Source organism: Aquarana catesbeiana, linkage group LG07 (genome assembly GCF_042186555.1).
Source record: "Aquarana catesbeiana isolate 2022-GZ linkage group LG07, ASM4218655v1, whole genome shotgun sequence".
Taxonomy (NCBI): Eukaryota; Metazoa; Chordata; class Amphibia; order Anura; family Ranidae; genus Aquarana; species Aquarana catesbeiana.
Genome location: NC_133330.1, coordinates 53674979 through 53690118, shown reverse-complemented (window position 1 = coordinate 53690118; position 15140 = coordinate 53674979). Strand labels below are relative to the sequence as shown.

Below are 15140 nucleotides of genomic sequence, written 5' to 3'. Positions count from 1 at the left end.
AAAGCGTCAAAAGGAGGAGGAACATATAAATTGGCCAGCAAGTAGGTTCTATTCTCTATAGTACAATACAAAAAAATGTAGCGCCTCAGTTCATCAGTTTTAATCTGCCTACAGGTGAACAGTACCCCAAATCTGATCAGAATACTCATCCCCCTAGAAAAGGGTTTGTGAACTGAATGATACTGGGTTTGGAATGCACCCCAGCCTAGCTGTGGTATAGAGACATGAGTAAGGTGCATCTCCTGTAGGCAGAGTAATCCCACCCCATACATTTTTGCTATGGAAAGAACTGCTGTTTTTTTTTGGCGGGATCTCCCAACCCCCGGACGTTCCAAGAACATATAATTAATTTTTTTACCTGCATAGGATTAACCATTTAACCATTTAGTGTTCAATAAATGCATATAATTCAAAATATCCACTCCAAATTGTGTGATTTCCATATACTTTGTGTGATCTTTCTTTGTTAACCAATACCTATTCTTCTAATTTTTCTTCTTTAGTGACAAAATATTTCCTATTTGAAATATATTTATTCCTCACACATCCCCACATACCCCTTTCATACCTAACACACGATCCGTGTTTCATTCCCAATTCACTCACCACCCTTTTGGGTCTTCTCTGAAGGCTTCCAAAGTGACCTTCCCATGTGCTCAAGATAACAAATATTATTTCCTTCCTGTTTAACCTCCCCCCCATTAACTTTGAAGAAGAAGGCCATTTACACATTATCCCTCTAACCTAGATGCAACCCCCCACCCTAACTCTCTAATGTGTAAATAATTGATAAGCTGTGGGTCACCCATGCAGTTATTATACTTCATTCTTTGAAGTGCCATTTTCTGGTTCTTGTATAACTTTTCCTTATGGGATGCCAACCACCCCTCCACCCCCTCCAGGGAATTTAAAAAAAAGAGTCTCCCCCATAGTGGTCACCCGCAATATTGCTGGGTTTAACGAGGCATAGGAAACATTCAGATGTTGTACTTTACGTTTGATTTCCAAGAACTTAGCCCTCCGTCTCTGCAGTTCTGGTGAAAAATCTGGGTATATACATATCCTAGTACCTCCATAAATGGTTTTGCCAATTTCCCTGGCCTTTTGCAATATGGTTACTCTGTCCTTATAGTAAAGCATTTTAACCAGTAGAGGTCTTGGGTAACCCCCTGGTAGAGGAGGTCTAGAAGGTACCCTATGGGCTCTTTCCATTGTGAAATAGGGTGAGAAAGTGTCCTTTCCAAAAAGATCCCTGAACCATTTTTCGAGAAATATCACAAGAACCGAGCCCTCACTGCACTCAGGGAGCCCCACAATCCTGACATTTTTTCTTTGCAATCTGTTCTCCATATTATCCATTTTTATCTCATAATTAACCATTTGTTCTTTTAATATTCTTATCTCACGCTTAAGGGGGTTCATCTCATCCTCCACCAGGCTAACTCTTCCTTCAAGGGCGGTAGTCCTTTCTCGCACTTTTTGTAGGTCATGCCTGACAAAGGATAGCTCTTCCCGGATTACTTTAAACTGGTCTGCCAGTTCACCTAGGGAGGTCCTACAGGAATTAATTGCCTGCAGAATTTCTTTCAATGATGGTTCTCCTTCTGTTAGAGCTCCAGCTCCAGAAAGGGGTTCTGGAGTCTCTTGGATGTCCTGAATGTCCTCCCCTGCGGATTTCAGTCCTGTATGATTTACCTCTGGTGCTGTCACCTGTCCTTGACCTTGGCTTTTCCTCACAGTTCCAGCCCCAGCATGCGCCTTAGGTTGCGCTTGCGAGTTCTGTTGCCCTCCCTTTGTGGGGGTCTGACCTGGGTTATGGGCAAATCTCTCTAATTTGGCTGCCACCTGATTCCCCTTCACGCTTCGGTGTGGCTGGGTACTAGAGCATGCACTGTCCTGTTGCGCAGGGTCTTCCCCCTGCTTTCTCATTATTGCTATGTGTTAGCAGAGGCTTTGTGGAGAACAGTACTTATACCCACAAAAAAAGTGGGAAAAAAAGTAAGACAGGCTAATAAGGCCAAGAGACAGCACCCCTAGTAATCCAGGTGGGGCCCCTTTAATTTCCCCCAACCCCAAGATTCTGTCAAACTGACCCACTGGAAAACCTTCTTCAATTAGCATCTTGCAGCACAGATCAGTGTATTCTAACAGAAGAGTCCCCGCTGTCAAAATACAATGTTCTGGCAGGGGACATTCCTGCATCCACCTCTCTTGTGTGGATACATGAATTGGTTGTTTTTTTTTTTTTTGTTCAGCCCGCTGGCTGAGCAAAAAAAAAATGCTGTGTGTACCCAGCTTTAGATTCTTCCAAATCCCCCACCCCCATCATGAGAGAGGTGGTTTATTGTATGATGAAGATATGGGTGTAAAAGGAAGGGGGGATTTACATCTTCAAACAGGGTTTCAGTATCCACGTTCTTTCATCTGTTTTTGAGCTCTAATTTTGATTGTCCCACATTTCATTTATTCATAGCAACCCCTGTTGTGTAAAATTATTATCCAATTTGTCTTCCCTTCTCTATGTGATGGTACTATATGTATATGGCTGCTGCACAAATATATAACACTGACTGATTATCCCAACCTTCAGTGTGTGCTGGGTGTTCGTGTACCTAGCATGTGCTGGACACAATATTGGACAGGTGACTGCATGCTGCAAATTAATGACTATGAAAAATTGGAGTGATTTCCAAAAATTTGATCTTCCCAAATACCGATTTTGCCATAGGCTACATTTTGCGAAAACAGAAACTCTCAATCTCACTAATGCCGTGTACACACGGGCGGACTTTTCGACCGGACTGGTCCGACGGACTTTCCGATGGACTTTCGACAGACTTTTGACGGACTTCTGGCGGACTTTTGAAGGAATGGACTTGTCTACACACGATCACACCAAAGTCCGACGGATTTGTACGTGATGACGCACGACTGGACTAAAATAAGGAAGTTGATAGCTGGTAGCCAATAGCTGCCCTAGCGTGGGTTTTCGTCCGTCGGACTAGCATACAGATGAGCTGATTTTTCAACCGGACTCGAGTCCACCGGACAAATTTGAAAGATGTTCCAAATCGAAAGTCCGTCAGATTTTTGATCGAAAAAGTCCGCTGCAGGTCCAATGGAGCCCACACACGGTCAGATTGTCCGCCAGATTCGGTCCGTCGGACCAGTCCGGTCGAATAGTCCGCCCATGTGTACACGGCATAATTGAACTACTTAGGCTTGGAAAAAAAAATCAACTTTTTTTGCCATTTTTTTTTTTGTATATTTAGGGCAGTTTAGTATTTTACACATTCCTATTATTGATAGGATAAAAGTTTTTCCAAAACCCTTTTAATAATGATAAACCTTTCTCTTACTGCCCGGGGTGTCATCATGTTTGTTCGTAGGTGGTGTCCCCTGCTGTTTTTTTTTTTTTTTTTATTTTATTTTTTTATTTTGCTTTTGTAATTGTTCTTAACAATTTTTATGTTATGATATTAGGAACAAAAAAGGAGAAAGTTGAAAAAATCACAGTGAGTAATTGGCTCTAATGCTATATGAAGTAGTTCTGTTGATTTTACATAATAATAATAATATAAATAATAATAATGTCCTTATTAATTTGATTATTATCACCATTATTGTTAGTACTGTTATTAGGGTTAAAGGTTTATAAAGCCTAATTCTTTTTTACTATATATAACAGAGAAAAAGAGGTAATTGCCAATGCCAACTTCCAGGAACAAAACCTAATTTGATGACAATTATTGACTAAATTGGCTCTGTTTTTTTTGATCGCTGAACTCGCACTAGGCACATTGTCTTGTATCATCCATATTGGGTTCTGCACTATAAAAGCTCCAGTTTGAGGCCTAATAATGTGTGTCCTGTTTGTAATTTTGGGAGAATATAAACTTAAAGTGACACACACAGTTTAATTTACATTGTCCCTTCTATTTCTGTATTTGGATGATGGCACTGTAATTATTTTAATAAAATTTAAAAAAAAGAAATACCCTTATACTAATCGATATACAGCTGTCACATGACCCAGCCCTTTCGCAGCCTGTCTGCAGGGAAACATAAGCAGGAGGGACTTCTAGTCCTCTGCTGCTGGTCACATTTTCAAAATAAACAAAACATCCTTTGGAATACAGAGTAAAAATAAATAGTTAATGTCAATATATATTTGAAATGATATCTTTATTATTTTTTAGCAATAACATGGTGTGGGCAGATTACTGACAGTCACGGGCTGTGTCACGCCCCTCCAGCCTGTGTCTTAGAATAGGAAGGAGGTGAAGCCTCCATCAATCTACATGTAATATCCCACCCCTATTGTAATTAGCTGGTTCGTGGGCATGGAGGAGAAGGGAGGGATAGGTCTGTCATTTACCACTGTGTATATGCCCACATGTGTGACTCTATAGTCACATGGGCTGCTCAGATTTGATATGGAGTAAATGCTCAGTGCTGCAAAACGCTGCCCTAAAAAACCTTGACTGAATTGGGGACAGAAGGTGGAGATAGAGAGCAGCAGGATTAACCAATTTTTTTTTTTGCAGAAGACCGAAAATAAATTTCATAGTAACTGAGTGTATGTATGATCAGCCTGTAATACACCATTTATTGATCGTTTTTTCTGATGTGGGTTTAGTGAGACTTTAAGTAATCATGGGTACAGATCGACAACATTATCAATCTACGCTCTGTGACATCACATTTTTCTTATATGAATTGGGGTGTTCAGAGATGGATGAAAGCAGATTGGGATTCTAGGAAAGGTACCCACTTCCACCCCCTATCAATTCAATTGATATTGATATGGATTGCAATAGGCACAGAGAAACCTCCCTATCTGCATTGCCTGTGCTGGGGCTCTTCTTATCAGACACCAACTGGCTACAAGTGCATCTTTCCTTGTAAGGAACAAAGAGTTACATAGTAGGTGAGGTTGAAAAAAGACACAATTCGATCAAGTCCAACCTATGTGTGTGATTATATGTCAGTATTATTGTATATCCCTTTATGTTGTGGTCGTTCAGTTGCATAACTTGCACCAACTATGCTATTATTATTATTATACAGGATTTATATAGCGCCAACAGTTTGTGCAGTCCTTAACAAAATGAAGGCAGACATTACAGTTACATTACAATTTGGTACAAGAGGAATCAGAGGGCCCTGCTCGCTAGAGCTTACAATCTAGGAGGGAGGGTCAATTGATACAAAAGGTAATAGTTGTGGGGGATGAGCTGATGGAGAAAGTAAAACAGTGTATTAGTTAGAAGCAGGTTAAGCTTCTTTAAAGAGAAGGGTTTTCAGGGATCGTCTAAAGATGGATAGATTAGGGGGCAGTCAGACAGATTGGGGTAGGGAATTCCAAAGGATGGGAGAAGCTCTAGAGAAATCCTGTAAGCGAGCATGGGAGGAGCATGGGAGGAGGTGACAAGGGAGATAGAGTGCAGGAGTCTTGGGAGGACCGAAGAGAGCAGCTTGGTTGGTATTTTGGGACTCGGTTAGTTATGTAGCTGGGGGCAGAGTTGTAGGCGGCTTTGTAAATTATTGTTAGTACTTTGAATTTTATTCGTTGGGTGAGTGGAAGCCAGTGCAGGGATTGGCAGAGAGGGGTGGAGGACACTGAACGGTTGGTAAGGTGGATGAGTCTTGCAGCAGCATTCATTATGGACTGAAGGGGGAATAGTGTATGTAAAGGTAGTCTAATGAGAAGTGAGTTGCAGTAGTCGAGGCAAGAGATGACCAGGGAGTGAATTAGAATCTTGGTGGTGTCATTGGTTAAAAAGGAGCATATTTTAGAGATGTTGCGAAGGCTAAGGTGGCATTATTTGGACAGGGATTGGATGTGGGCATGAAAGGACAGTTCAGAGTCTAGGGTTAGCCCTAGCATCCTGGCATGTGGGGACGGACTGATAGTTGGGCCATTGATCTTGACAGAGAAGTCAGGAGAAGGGGCATGTGGGGGAGGAAATATTATGAGCTTGGTTTTAGATAGATTCAGTTTGAGGAAGTGGTGTGACATCCAGGCTGATATGTCTGTTAGTAAATCAGTGATGTGTGAGGAGACTGATGGGCAGAGGCGGCTCTCTAATTAGGCAAATTAGGAGGTCGCCTAAGGCCTCGCACTCACAGGGGCCTCGTGGCCGCCTAATTTGCCTGTTCTCAATCACTGAAGTTGACGCCGGCGGCTCCGCCTACCCCCACTGGGACTCTGTGGTTTAGGAGCTGACGGACAAATCAGATACTGCCCGCAGCCTGAGGAATAGCGGCCTCATCACGGAGCGTCCCAGTCCGTAGGGCCTCATGTGTAAGTTTTGCCAAAGGCCTCACAAAGCCTAGAGCCGCCTCTGCTGATGGGTGAGCTGAGGGATAGAGAGATAGATTTGGGTGTCCCTAGACGTCCATTGAGTCTCAGGCTCCTGGGTTACCTTGGGCATGATTGGGGATGTCCACACACATTCCTATGCAGATGAAGATTTCTGATAACTTCACTGTCTGTGGGGCTTCTGTCTCTCTCAGTGTGGTGAAAAGAACAGAACATTTGCAAGCATATCTTATTTTTTATTTTTTTTTGTTAAAGGAAACTACAATCTATCAACCCATTTTCCATGGAGAAGCCGTTGATCCAGGTAAATCTGACATTCTCTTAGAAGTTAACTTTAAAGCAGTTATCCAAAAGAGAATTCAACTCTCATGTAGGGAAGCCATTCAATAATCTTCTAGCAGTTTTTTTTTAAGTCAAAAGCCTACACTTTTTTCAAGATATAAATAGACATGTTAAGGACCTCTTCTCATTCTTTGGATTGCCTTGTGTGTCCTCGTGGCCCAGACTTTCTGACACTTTTCATTCTTGTGACTCTCTTTGTGCCAGGGTGTGACAGGGCCTAACTGAAAAGTGTGGGAAAATCTACTCAACAGGGACAGACAGCTATAAAGGGATTGCCCCAAAACTAAAACATATTGACTGAAGTTATGCTTTAAAGTGAACCTGTGCTTTGCCCAATGCCCACACAGACATTTAAATGCTATTTAAAGTCTGATTTCTTGCTGTGGGGCAACATGGGACTTATGAAATCTAGAAGCTTTCTCATCATCTTAGAACAGTGGTTCTCAACTCCAGTCCTCAGGACCCACCAACAGGCCAGGTTTGCAAGATAGCTGAAATACATCACAGGTGATATCACTTGCTGCTCAGTGATTGCAGTATTCTAGTCTGCAACTCCCCAAGGTAATACCTAAAATCTGGCCTGTTGGTGGGTCCCGAGGACTGGAGTTGAGAACCACTGTCTTAGAAGAAAGGCAACCATCAGTTTTGTCCTAAAGAAACATGTTTCATTTATGGGGCGTAAAACACACCTTAGTCACTAGCACAAATCAGGTGCAAGTTAGTCAATATGACAGTTTTGGCATTTGTAATGCCAGTTTGTAGAGCTAAATAAAGAAAACCTGTAAGTTACTTAAGAAATCCAAACAGCAGGTCCCTCCAATAGAAGAGATGTCATCTCTTGGGTGACCAGTGTTTCCTGCGTTCCAGAATTAAAATCTTTGTTAGCCTCTTTGGTATTCAACACTTCCGAGTAGTGTCATGTGCCTGTAAGTCACTACAGGACTCCGCAGTGATAGATCCCTGCAATAGAAGAGATATACTCATCTCCTGGGTGGCCAGTGTCTCCCACCTTACCTCTATTCCAGTGCTGCATCCTCCATCAGTCTCTTTGGTTTCTCCAGTAGTGTGATGTGCCTGTTTTCCCTTCTTCCTAAGTCACTGCTGTGACACCGGGATTTAAAGGATGTCTCCAGAGCACACAATGGTGGACACAAGCACCGGACACTCCCAGAAGTGTCGAATAATGAGAAGACTGATGGAATCTGCAGTGCTGGAATGAGAAGGTAGGAGACACTGGAAACCAGAAATGTGAGTATAATACTGTACCTCCTCTATTGCAAGGACAATTTGGATATATTTAAACATCAGACAAGGTCTCCTTAAAAAATTTTTTTTTTTTAATGCTTAATGTATTGATCCATTTCTGCAACCACCAATAATGAACTCTGCTCCTCTATTAGTCACAGGAAACACTTATGAATTTAACAACAAGTCTGGAGCAAGACGCTGGAAGTCCGAGCAATCCAAAGACAGCAATGTGGCACTTACAGACATCTCCACCGTTACAGAAGCCCCGCCTTCTTATCTGCCCACCGTTCCCACTGTTAATGTCACCTAAGAAGGGACTTCAAACTTTATTAGAGGATATTCTTGAATGATTTGCTTTCTTTTTTTTTTAAAGTTTAAGAAGAGCTACTTTTTGATTAGAATGCATTCATCATTTTGTGTTCGGGCAACAAATAAGAAATCTATCTAGTGGAAAAACAAAAATTAACCTTTGGCTGAGTCAAGTCCAGGAAAAAGCAAAAACAATTTGTTAATGCTTTCTAGAAAATATTGCCACTTTTCTGATGCCTAAAAGTCTAATTCATTATAATTCCCCTGTTGCTAGATAAAACAGATTGTTTAACCACTTGCTGCCAAATCACGTACAGTATCCGTACATCATTTGACTTCAAGTGGTTGTACCCCGATACTGTTTTTTTAGAGCTGACAGTTGGCTCTCTTGTAATAACAACCGATGCGGCTAAGCAGCCACTTGGCTGTTATTACAAGCAGCGGAAGGGGACGTCCCCCCCAGCCCACTCACCTGGGCTCCACTGGGAGACCTGAACGACCAACCAGCATGTCCACCGGCTGGCCGGAGAACCGGATTTGATTGGGTCTCAGATATGGTAGCATGCAACCAACGTCATGACATCACTTCCAGTTTACTCAGGAACCAACGGCTCCAGTTTCAAAAATCAAAAGTTTTCACAAACGCCGATCTTGGCGTTTTGAATGCTTTTAAGTGCAAAGGAGGAGTTTGGGGTCTTATAGACCCCAGATCAGATCCCTTCATAAAGAGTACCTGTCATATTTCTATTACTGTCACAGGGATCCTTACATTCCTTGTGACAGCAATAAAAGTGATCAGAAATGCTAAACTGTGTTTTGTTATATGATAAAGAAGTGTGAATGATAGGGGTTATTTCTGATGTAGGCATGGTATTTTTTTATAGGTTAACCCATATCATTTTCATAGAGCAGCAGTCATCTTGGTCAACTTTTTTTTTGCAGTTCGTTCTTTGCAATGCACCTTGTTTTTCGGCATAAAGTATATATGAGAAAAGGTGTGTTACAAAAAACATGTTCTTTAGGAAAACAGAGTTTTTTCCCTGTGGCCACCACTCAGCCATACCAGGTTGGCACACTTAGCCCACAGTAAACTGTATCTACCATGAAAGGGCCAGTTGGTTGTTTTTGCCTTCCAAGCTAAAATTTTGCTTTCCTTACCTGACCTCTTGCCAGTTGTTCTGTGCTGTGCTACAAGGTACAAAATTTTAAAAAAAGCTCAGACTACAGTACTTACCTTCAATCTGGAGCTGTCCCCTAAAGTGCATCGTTTTTCCACAAATTGTCCTTAGTCTTCTGGGTTTAATGACACCCATCTTCATTCAACCTGAAGGACTGAGGACATACTTTGAAATAATGGGCATCGGGCCCTGCCCTCTCAAAATGAAGTCACCCCAGTGTCCTTCATTCATTGGTTATTGAAGGAGAAAGTGGTGCTGAAAAATTAAAAGTATACAAAGTATAAAAAATACAGTAATGGGGGCGGGGGTAAGCCCAGGGTTGGGTTTTAACTTTCCTCAGGTAAAGCGTAAGTTCAGCCATAACTTTTTTCTAAAGCCTAGCACACACTGGTAGATTTTTTTTCATTCAACCCAGCAGGTCTCAGGAGGAGCCACTGTACTAACTATCTGATGTTAGTACAACAATCTCCCCTGCTGTGCTATTGTGTTCTGACAGGGGGACGGCCCCCCACCTGAACATTACGATCAATGCTCTCAGCAATTGGCTGAAAGCGCTGATCGGCAGCCGATCAGCAGCCGATCAGCAGACCTTTTTTGGTCCTGCCCCATTGACAGAAGCCAGCGGACTGCAGTACACACGGGCCAAATGTCAGACGGTTTCTATTGAACTGGCCGATGCCTCCCAACAAGCTTTAGTTTTGGATAGAATGGGGATTGTTAGAGCTTCTATCAGCTTTTTCTTCTTGTCTGTGCCCCTGTTACAGAGTTTCCCTTTGTTGTCATCAGGACAGGAAGAGAGGGGAAATCTCTCTAGTGGAGCTCTGCATTGCAGTAAAAAAACAACAGGAGTTCTAATACTATTGACTTTATCTAGAACTAGAAAAAAAGTTTTTAGTACGACATACACTTTTAAACCCCTAAAGGGAGCTCTTAGCATTTAATCTGGTTTCTGCTTTGAAAATGACTGTGTCCATGCTGAAACTTTGATGGATGTTGCTGGAAATCTCTGACTTAGGATTAGCTGTTTCCAGAGCTCAACAAATAGATCTACTGTAGCTACAGGAGTCCCCAAGAGAGATAAGAATATAGCTGAAATATTAGTTTTAGATGAACTCAGTCTTTAATTTTATCTTTTCATTTTTTCTTTCTTTTAATATGATGATCGGTTTGATGCCTGTAATAGATCATCACATACGCCCTCTGCTAGGGATGAGAACGCACTGTTGTAAATAATTCACAAATCTCTGATAGAGCCCAATAATATATTCATCTTCTAAGCAATACTTTCCCTTTGATATATAACCACGATCCATCTTTATGAATGAGGTCTGTCCAAGGAGACTATAGAGGTGGAGAAGTATATTACCCATAAGTTATTCATTAACTGTGTCAATTCCACTAATTACCGGCTAAAAACAACACTGTTCTAATTATTTTTTTCTACCTTAATATTTAAAGGTATTATTTTTAACGCTCTATATTTAAACTGTATAAGTGATGTGAATTTTTGTAATTGCACTGTTTTAGATATTTATTCATAACTTACAATTGACTTAATTAGATGTTTAATTTGAATAAAATAACAATATTAATTTTGCACATTTGTGTGCATTAGATTGGTCATATTAAATATAGACACACTGAGAATATATACACTTTTTAAGGGCTGCATAAAAGGCAAAAATCTTAAGTAGCCTTAGGAATGGTCAAAATTATTACCCATAAGTTACTCATTAAAAATGTCAGTTCCACTAATCACTGGTTAAAAACAACACTGCTCTAATTACTTTTTCCCTACTTTAATATTTAAAGAAAGTATTGTTAAAGCTCTGGAACCAAAAAGCATAAATTATGTGACTTTTGGTAATTGCACTGATTTTAAATATTTAATGATCAATTACAATTGACTTACTTTGATTTTTTAATTTGAATAAAATAATAATTTTAATTTGGCATGTTTGTATGCATTGGATTGGTCAGATTAACCATAGATGCACTGAGAAGATATACACGTTTTAAGGCCTGCATAAAGGGCAAAAAAATATTAAAGAGCTTCACTATGATCAAACTATTCTCGCAGCTCGGTTCAAGTCAAAAAGTTTTTTTTTAGCTAGCATGGGGAGAGATTAGAATATTTGTCTTGTTTTTATGACTGTATGTGACTCCACTGGGAAGACTGCCTCTCACATTTTATCTACATGACGCTGAGAAATGAGAGGAATGGAGATCACTGGGACTGGAAGATACAGACAGTAATAAAAAACTCCCACAGGTTCTTGCGCTAGCAAGAGAGGCCTTCAGTTGTATCAAGCTTTCACCTTTCTGATATGATAAGCAGATGAGAAGTGACCACACTTTTAATTATAAGCCTAGAGACATCAGAGCCAAAGTGTCATGTTTAGCAATGGAGATATTCTATGAGGCCATCTTGTAATATTGGAGAGAATGGAGAATGGGGAGATTTAAGGAACTGCATCTAGTAATGTTGTCCTATCCCCATTCTTCCTGAGTGGCAAAACATGTATCTCGGTCTTGATTTCTTCACTGTGTGGCCCTACCCTTTTCAGCAAAACCTTAATTTGGCTCATTCATTCCCATGGCTCATCTGCACTCATGGCCAGCCATCCAGAAGAACACGGACCAAGCACAGGAATGAATGGGATGAGCAGGGCACATACACAGCTATGTATTTTACTACCTAGGCTTCAGAGAGGGAGGGAGTTGTCCGTAAACCTCACGTATAGTCTCTGTGAGTCCTACAAGAAGTGAGGGGTGTTGGTTGCCTCCATGATTGTAAGGCACAGACAGCAATAAAAACATCAGATGTTGTATCCCTTCCACACTCTACTGAAAAGGTGTTTTCGTGTCCCTGTTGGAGACATTTCCCATCACTTCCTGTCCTGACAGGAGTTGAACGCCCAACTGTACCCTTTTTTAAATCAGCTAAATACATTCCAGCTTCATTCCAACTTCTTATGGTTAGTGTTCTTTCTAAAGCAACCACAGTACGAGTAGAAAAGCCTGTTCCCTGCCAGAAACTGCAGAGTGAAACTCTTGCACTTTGTGTGGAAACAGTAGTTTCATTTCAGATGTCTGACACATCTTCTACTGAGTCTGACCTATTGTTCTGCAAGCAACAAAGCCCCCCCGATGAATGGAAAGCTCAGCTGACCCAGTAGATGATGTGTTGAACCTCTGCAAAGAGATCACTGCTTCCACAGAGAAAGCAAAAGTGCCACTCTGTAGCATGCAGCCAGGTGGTAGGCATTTCTACTCAGACTGTGGCTGCTTTCTATAGAAAACTAATTGTACATCTTTGCACTTGTACTTAGCTAATTTAAACCAAAGGTTCACTTGATGTTACTGAACAGGGATATTGCAATAAAAGTATAAGATAATAGATTTGCCACTTTTGCATGACTATTTTGGCGTGCGTGGTGATGTCACAAGCGCGAACTCCTCCCTACGCAGTTTGTTAGAGTTGACGTCATGATAAAACGCGTAGGACAGAGTCCAAGCTCTTGATGTCACCACACAGGCCAAAACCATGAGATGGTGGGATTGGTTCCTGGGACCAATGTTTTTATTTACAGGCTGAATTTTATCTTCTCCAATGTGACTTACTAATATTATGTTATTTTAACAAATATGCTATACAGTTTTACGCTATGTGGCCATTTTCCATTCATCCATAATGTACACCATGATGACGTCTTCCTTATTATAAGTTTTGGTACCACTGTTTCCAGTAAGGAGGCAATTTTTACCTTTGGTGGAGGTGCACTCTGGTGACTTACTGATTGATTCGTTATCCACACCCACAATGCATGTACACTATAAGAGTTTTCAATTATTGGAAATTGCACTTTCTGATCTCCTGCAAGGAATACTTTAATGAACTACTTTGTGCATAGAACTTATTTTTTGCCACTTGTTTTTGATCACACTACTATTTTTTTTATCATACTATCCATTTTTTTAGCGCGGCAAACCTGTTAACTTAAACTTACCAATCAGAAATGTATCCTATTGTGTTGTTGCTAGCAGCTTGTTTGTTCTACCAGCGCAATATATATATATATATATATATATATATATATATATATATATATATATTTATATTGCAATAAAAACCTAAAACTTTAACCTATCCCTTTCTCTGTTATGGCACTGTTGCATATTACAGATAAGATTGCTTCATAACAGAAAGTAATTGTTTGTTTTCAAAAGCTTCTACTGTACATCATAAAAGCCTGAAACAGCCTATAAATCTAGATATAAAATATTACAATCACTATTATCCTCGCAAGGCCTTTGATGTGCTTTCATCAGAAAAGCACCGTTTGTAACGCGTGCGTGGCTTTATCATTAAGAGCAAAATTTATCTGGTTCTGGATACTTTTTTAAAGTAGGTTTGTTAAACTTTCTTTTAGTGAAATCTTCCTGAAGATTTTTAATTTTAAAGCCACATAAAAAAATATAAAGTGTGACAAACTTGTAGCTTTTTTTTACCCTTTCATCCTTTTTAATTGGTAGCTGTAGCATTAGTTGCACTAATTATATTTTCTGACTTTATAGAAAGGTGGTGAATATACAGTATATACAGGGAACTCGTTACGCAGAAAAATGGGAGCTGCCATTAACTACTCATAAAGTGGAACTCCAGTCATCATTTTTTTTTGTTATTTCAGAGTGGGGAAGGGAACAACTGTCAGGTTTTAATTTTTGGGTTTTTTTCACATTTTTCTGAAAAGTATATTGTACCTCTGAGATGAGAAAGGGGTTGAAAGTAGGCAATGGACACACCCCTGCCACCCCCTAATTGTGGAGCACCCAAAGAAGTAATACGCCAAAAATGGTTGTTTAAACCTAAAGCTGCTTTTTTTCACTGTATTGCGCAATTGGCTGCAGCACTTGTAGGCAGGTTCAGTTTGGCCTCCCTGCACAGGTGGTGCTGGAAGTGGGAGAGCCTTCCCAAAATGGAGATAGTAATGAAAACTCATCTGAGGTTTTAGGGCTCGTTTATATGTGTGGCTTTGGACACGCTTTTTTAAAGCTCTCTGAACACGTCAAAACCCCTGTCACTAAATAAAATGGTTAGCTTACAGTCATGTTTACCTCTTGCATTTGCTTTGCTTTGCTTCAAAATTTATGCCTGATGTCGCTTTAGTGGTGCTTCAAAGTGTCTTCAAAGCCTCCATAAAAGTCTATGACAAAGCTCGCTTGAAGCACCTGAAGCTTTTGAGAGGCTTGCATTTGTCTCTTGCATTTGCCTCTTGCATTCTCAAAAGCTTCAGGTGCTTCAAGCGAGCTTTGTCATAGACATTTATGGAGGCTTTGAAGACACTTTGAAGCACCACTAAAGCGACATTGGGCATACATTTTGAAGCAAAGCAAATGCAAGAGGTAAACTATTTAGCTTTTGCTTCGCTTTGTTTTGGAGAAATTGCAGGTATGAGATATCAACACAAACACACAGGGCATCTGCCAAGCTTCATTAAAGCTTTAAAAAAGCACCACCAAAGCATCATCAAAGCCTTTTCGAAGCATCACAGAAGCATCAAAAACAGATCAAAAAAGCATGTTGAAACGGTAGGCGCTTTAATGTGCATTGAAGTCGAAGCAAGTGTAAATGAGCCCTTAAACCTTTTTTTAAACCCCTTCTGTAAGTTTCCCATCATTACCTTTAGACAACAATCTCACGGTTGGTGTCTGCACTGCCTAGTAAGACCAGACAA

The 15140-nt window shown here is 40.5% G+C and overlaps 1 protein-coding gene across 1 annotated transcript in view; it reads left to right on the top strand.

Moving 5' to 3' along the window:
- Positions 1-11355, top strand: part of LOC141103030 (cadherin-related family member 3-like) — an 83522-nt gene extending 72167 nt beyond the window's left edge. The window contains exons 17-19 of the mRNA XM_073592173.1: positions 3484-3515; positions 6581-6629; positions 8068-11355. Of these exons, the coding sequence (XP_073448274.1) occupies positions 3484-3515; positions 6581-6629; positions 8068-8225 (239 nt within the window). The 3' untranslated portion in view covers positions 8226-11355. The remainder of the gene's footprint in view (positions 1-3483; positions 3516-6580; positions 6630-8067) is intronic.
- The last annotated feature ends 3785 nt before the right edge of the window (positions 11356-15140 follow it).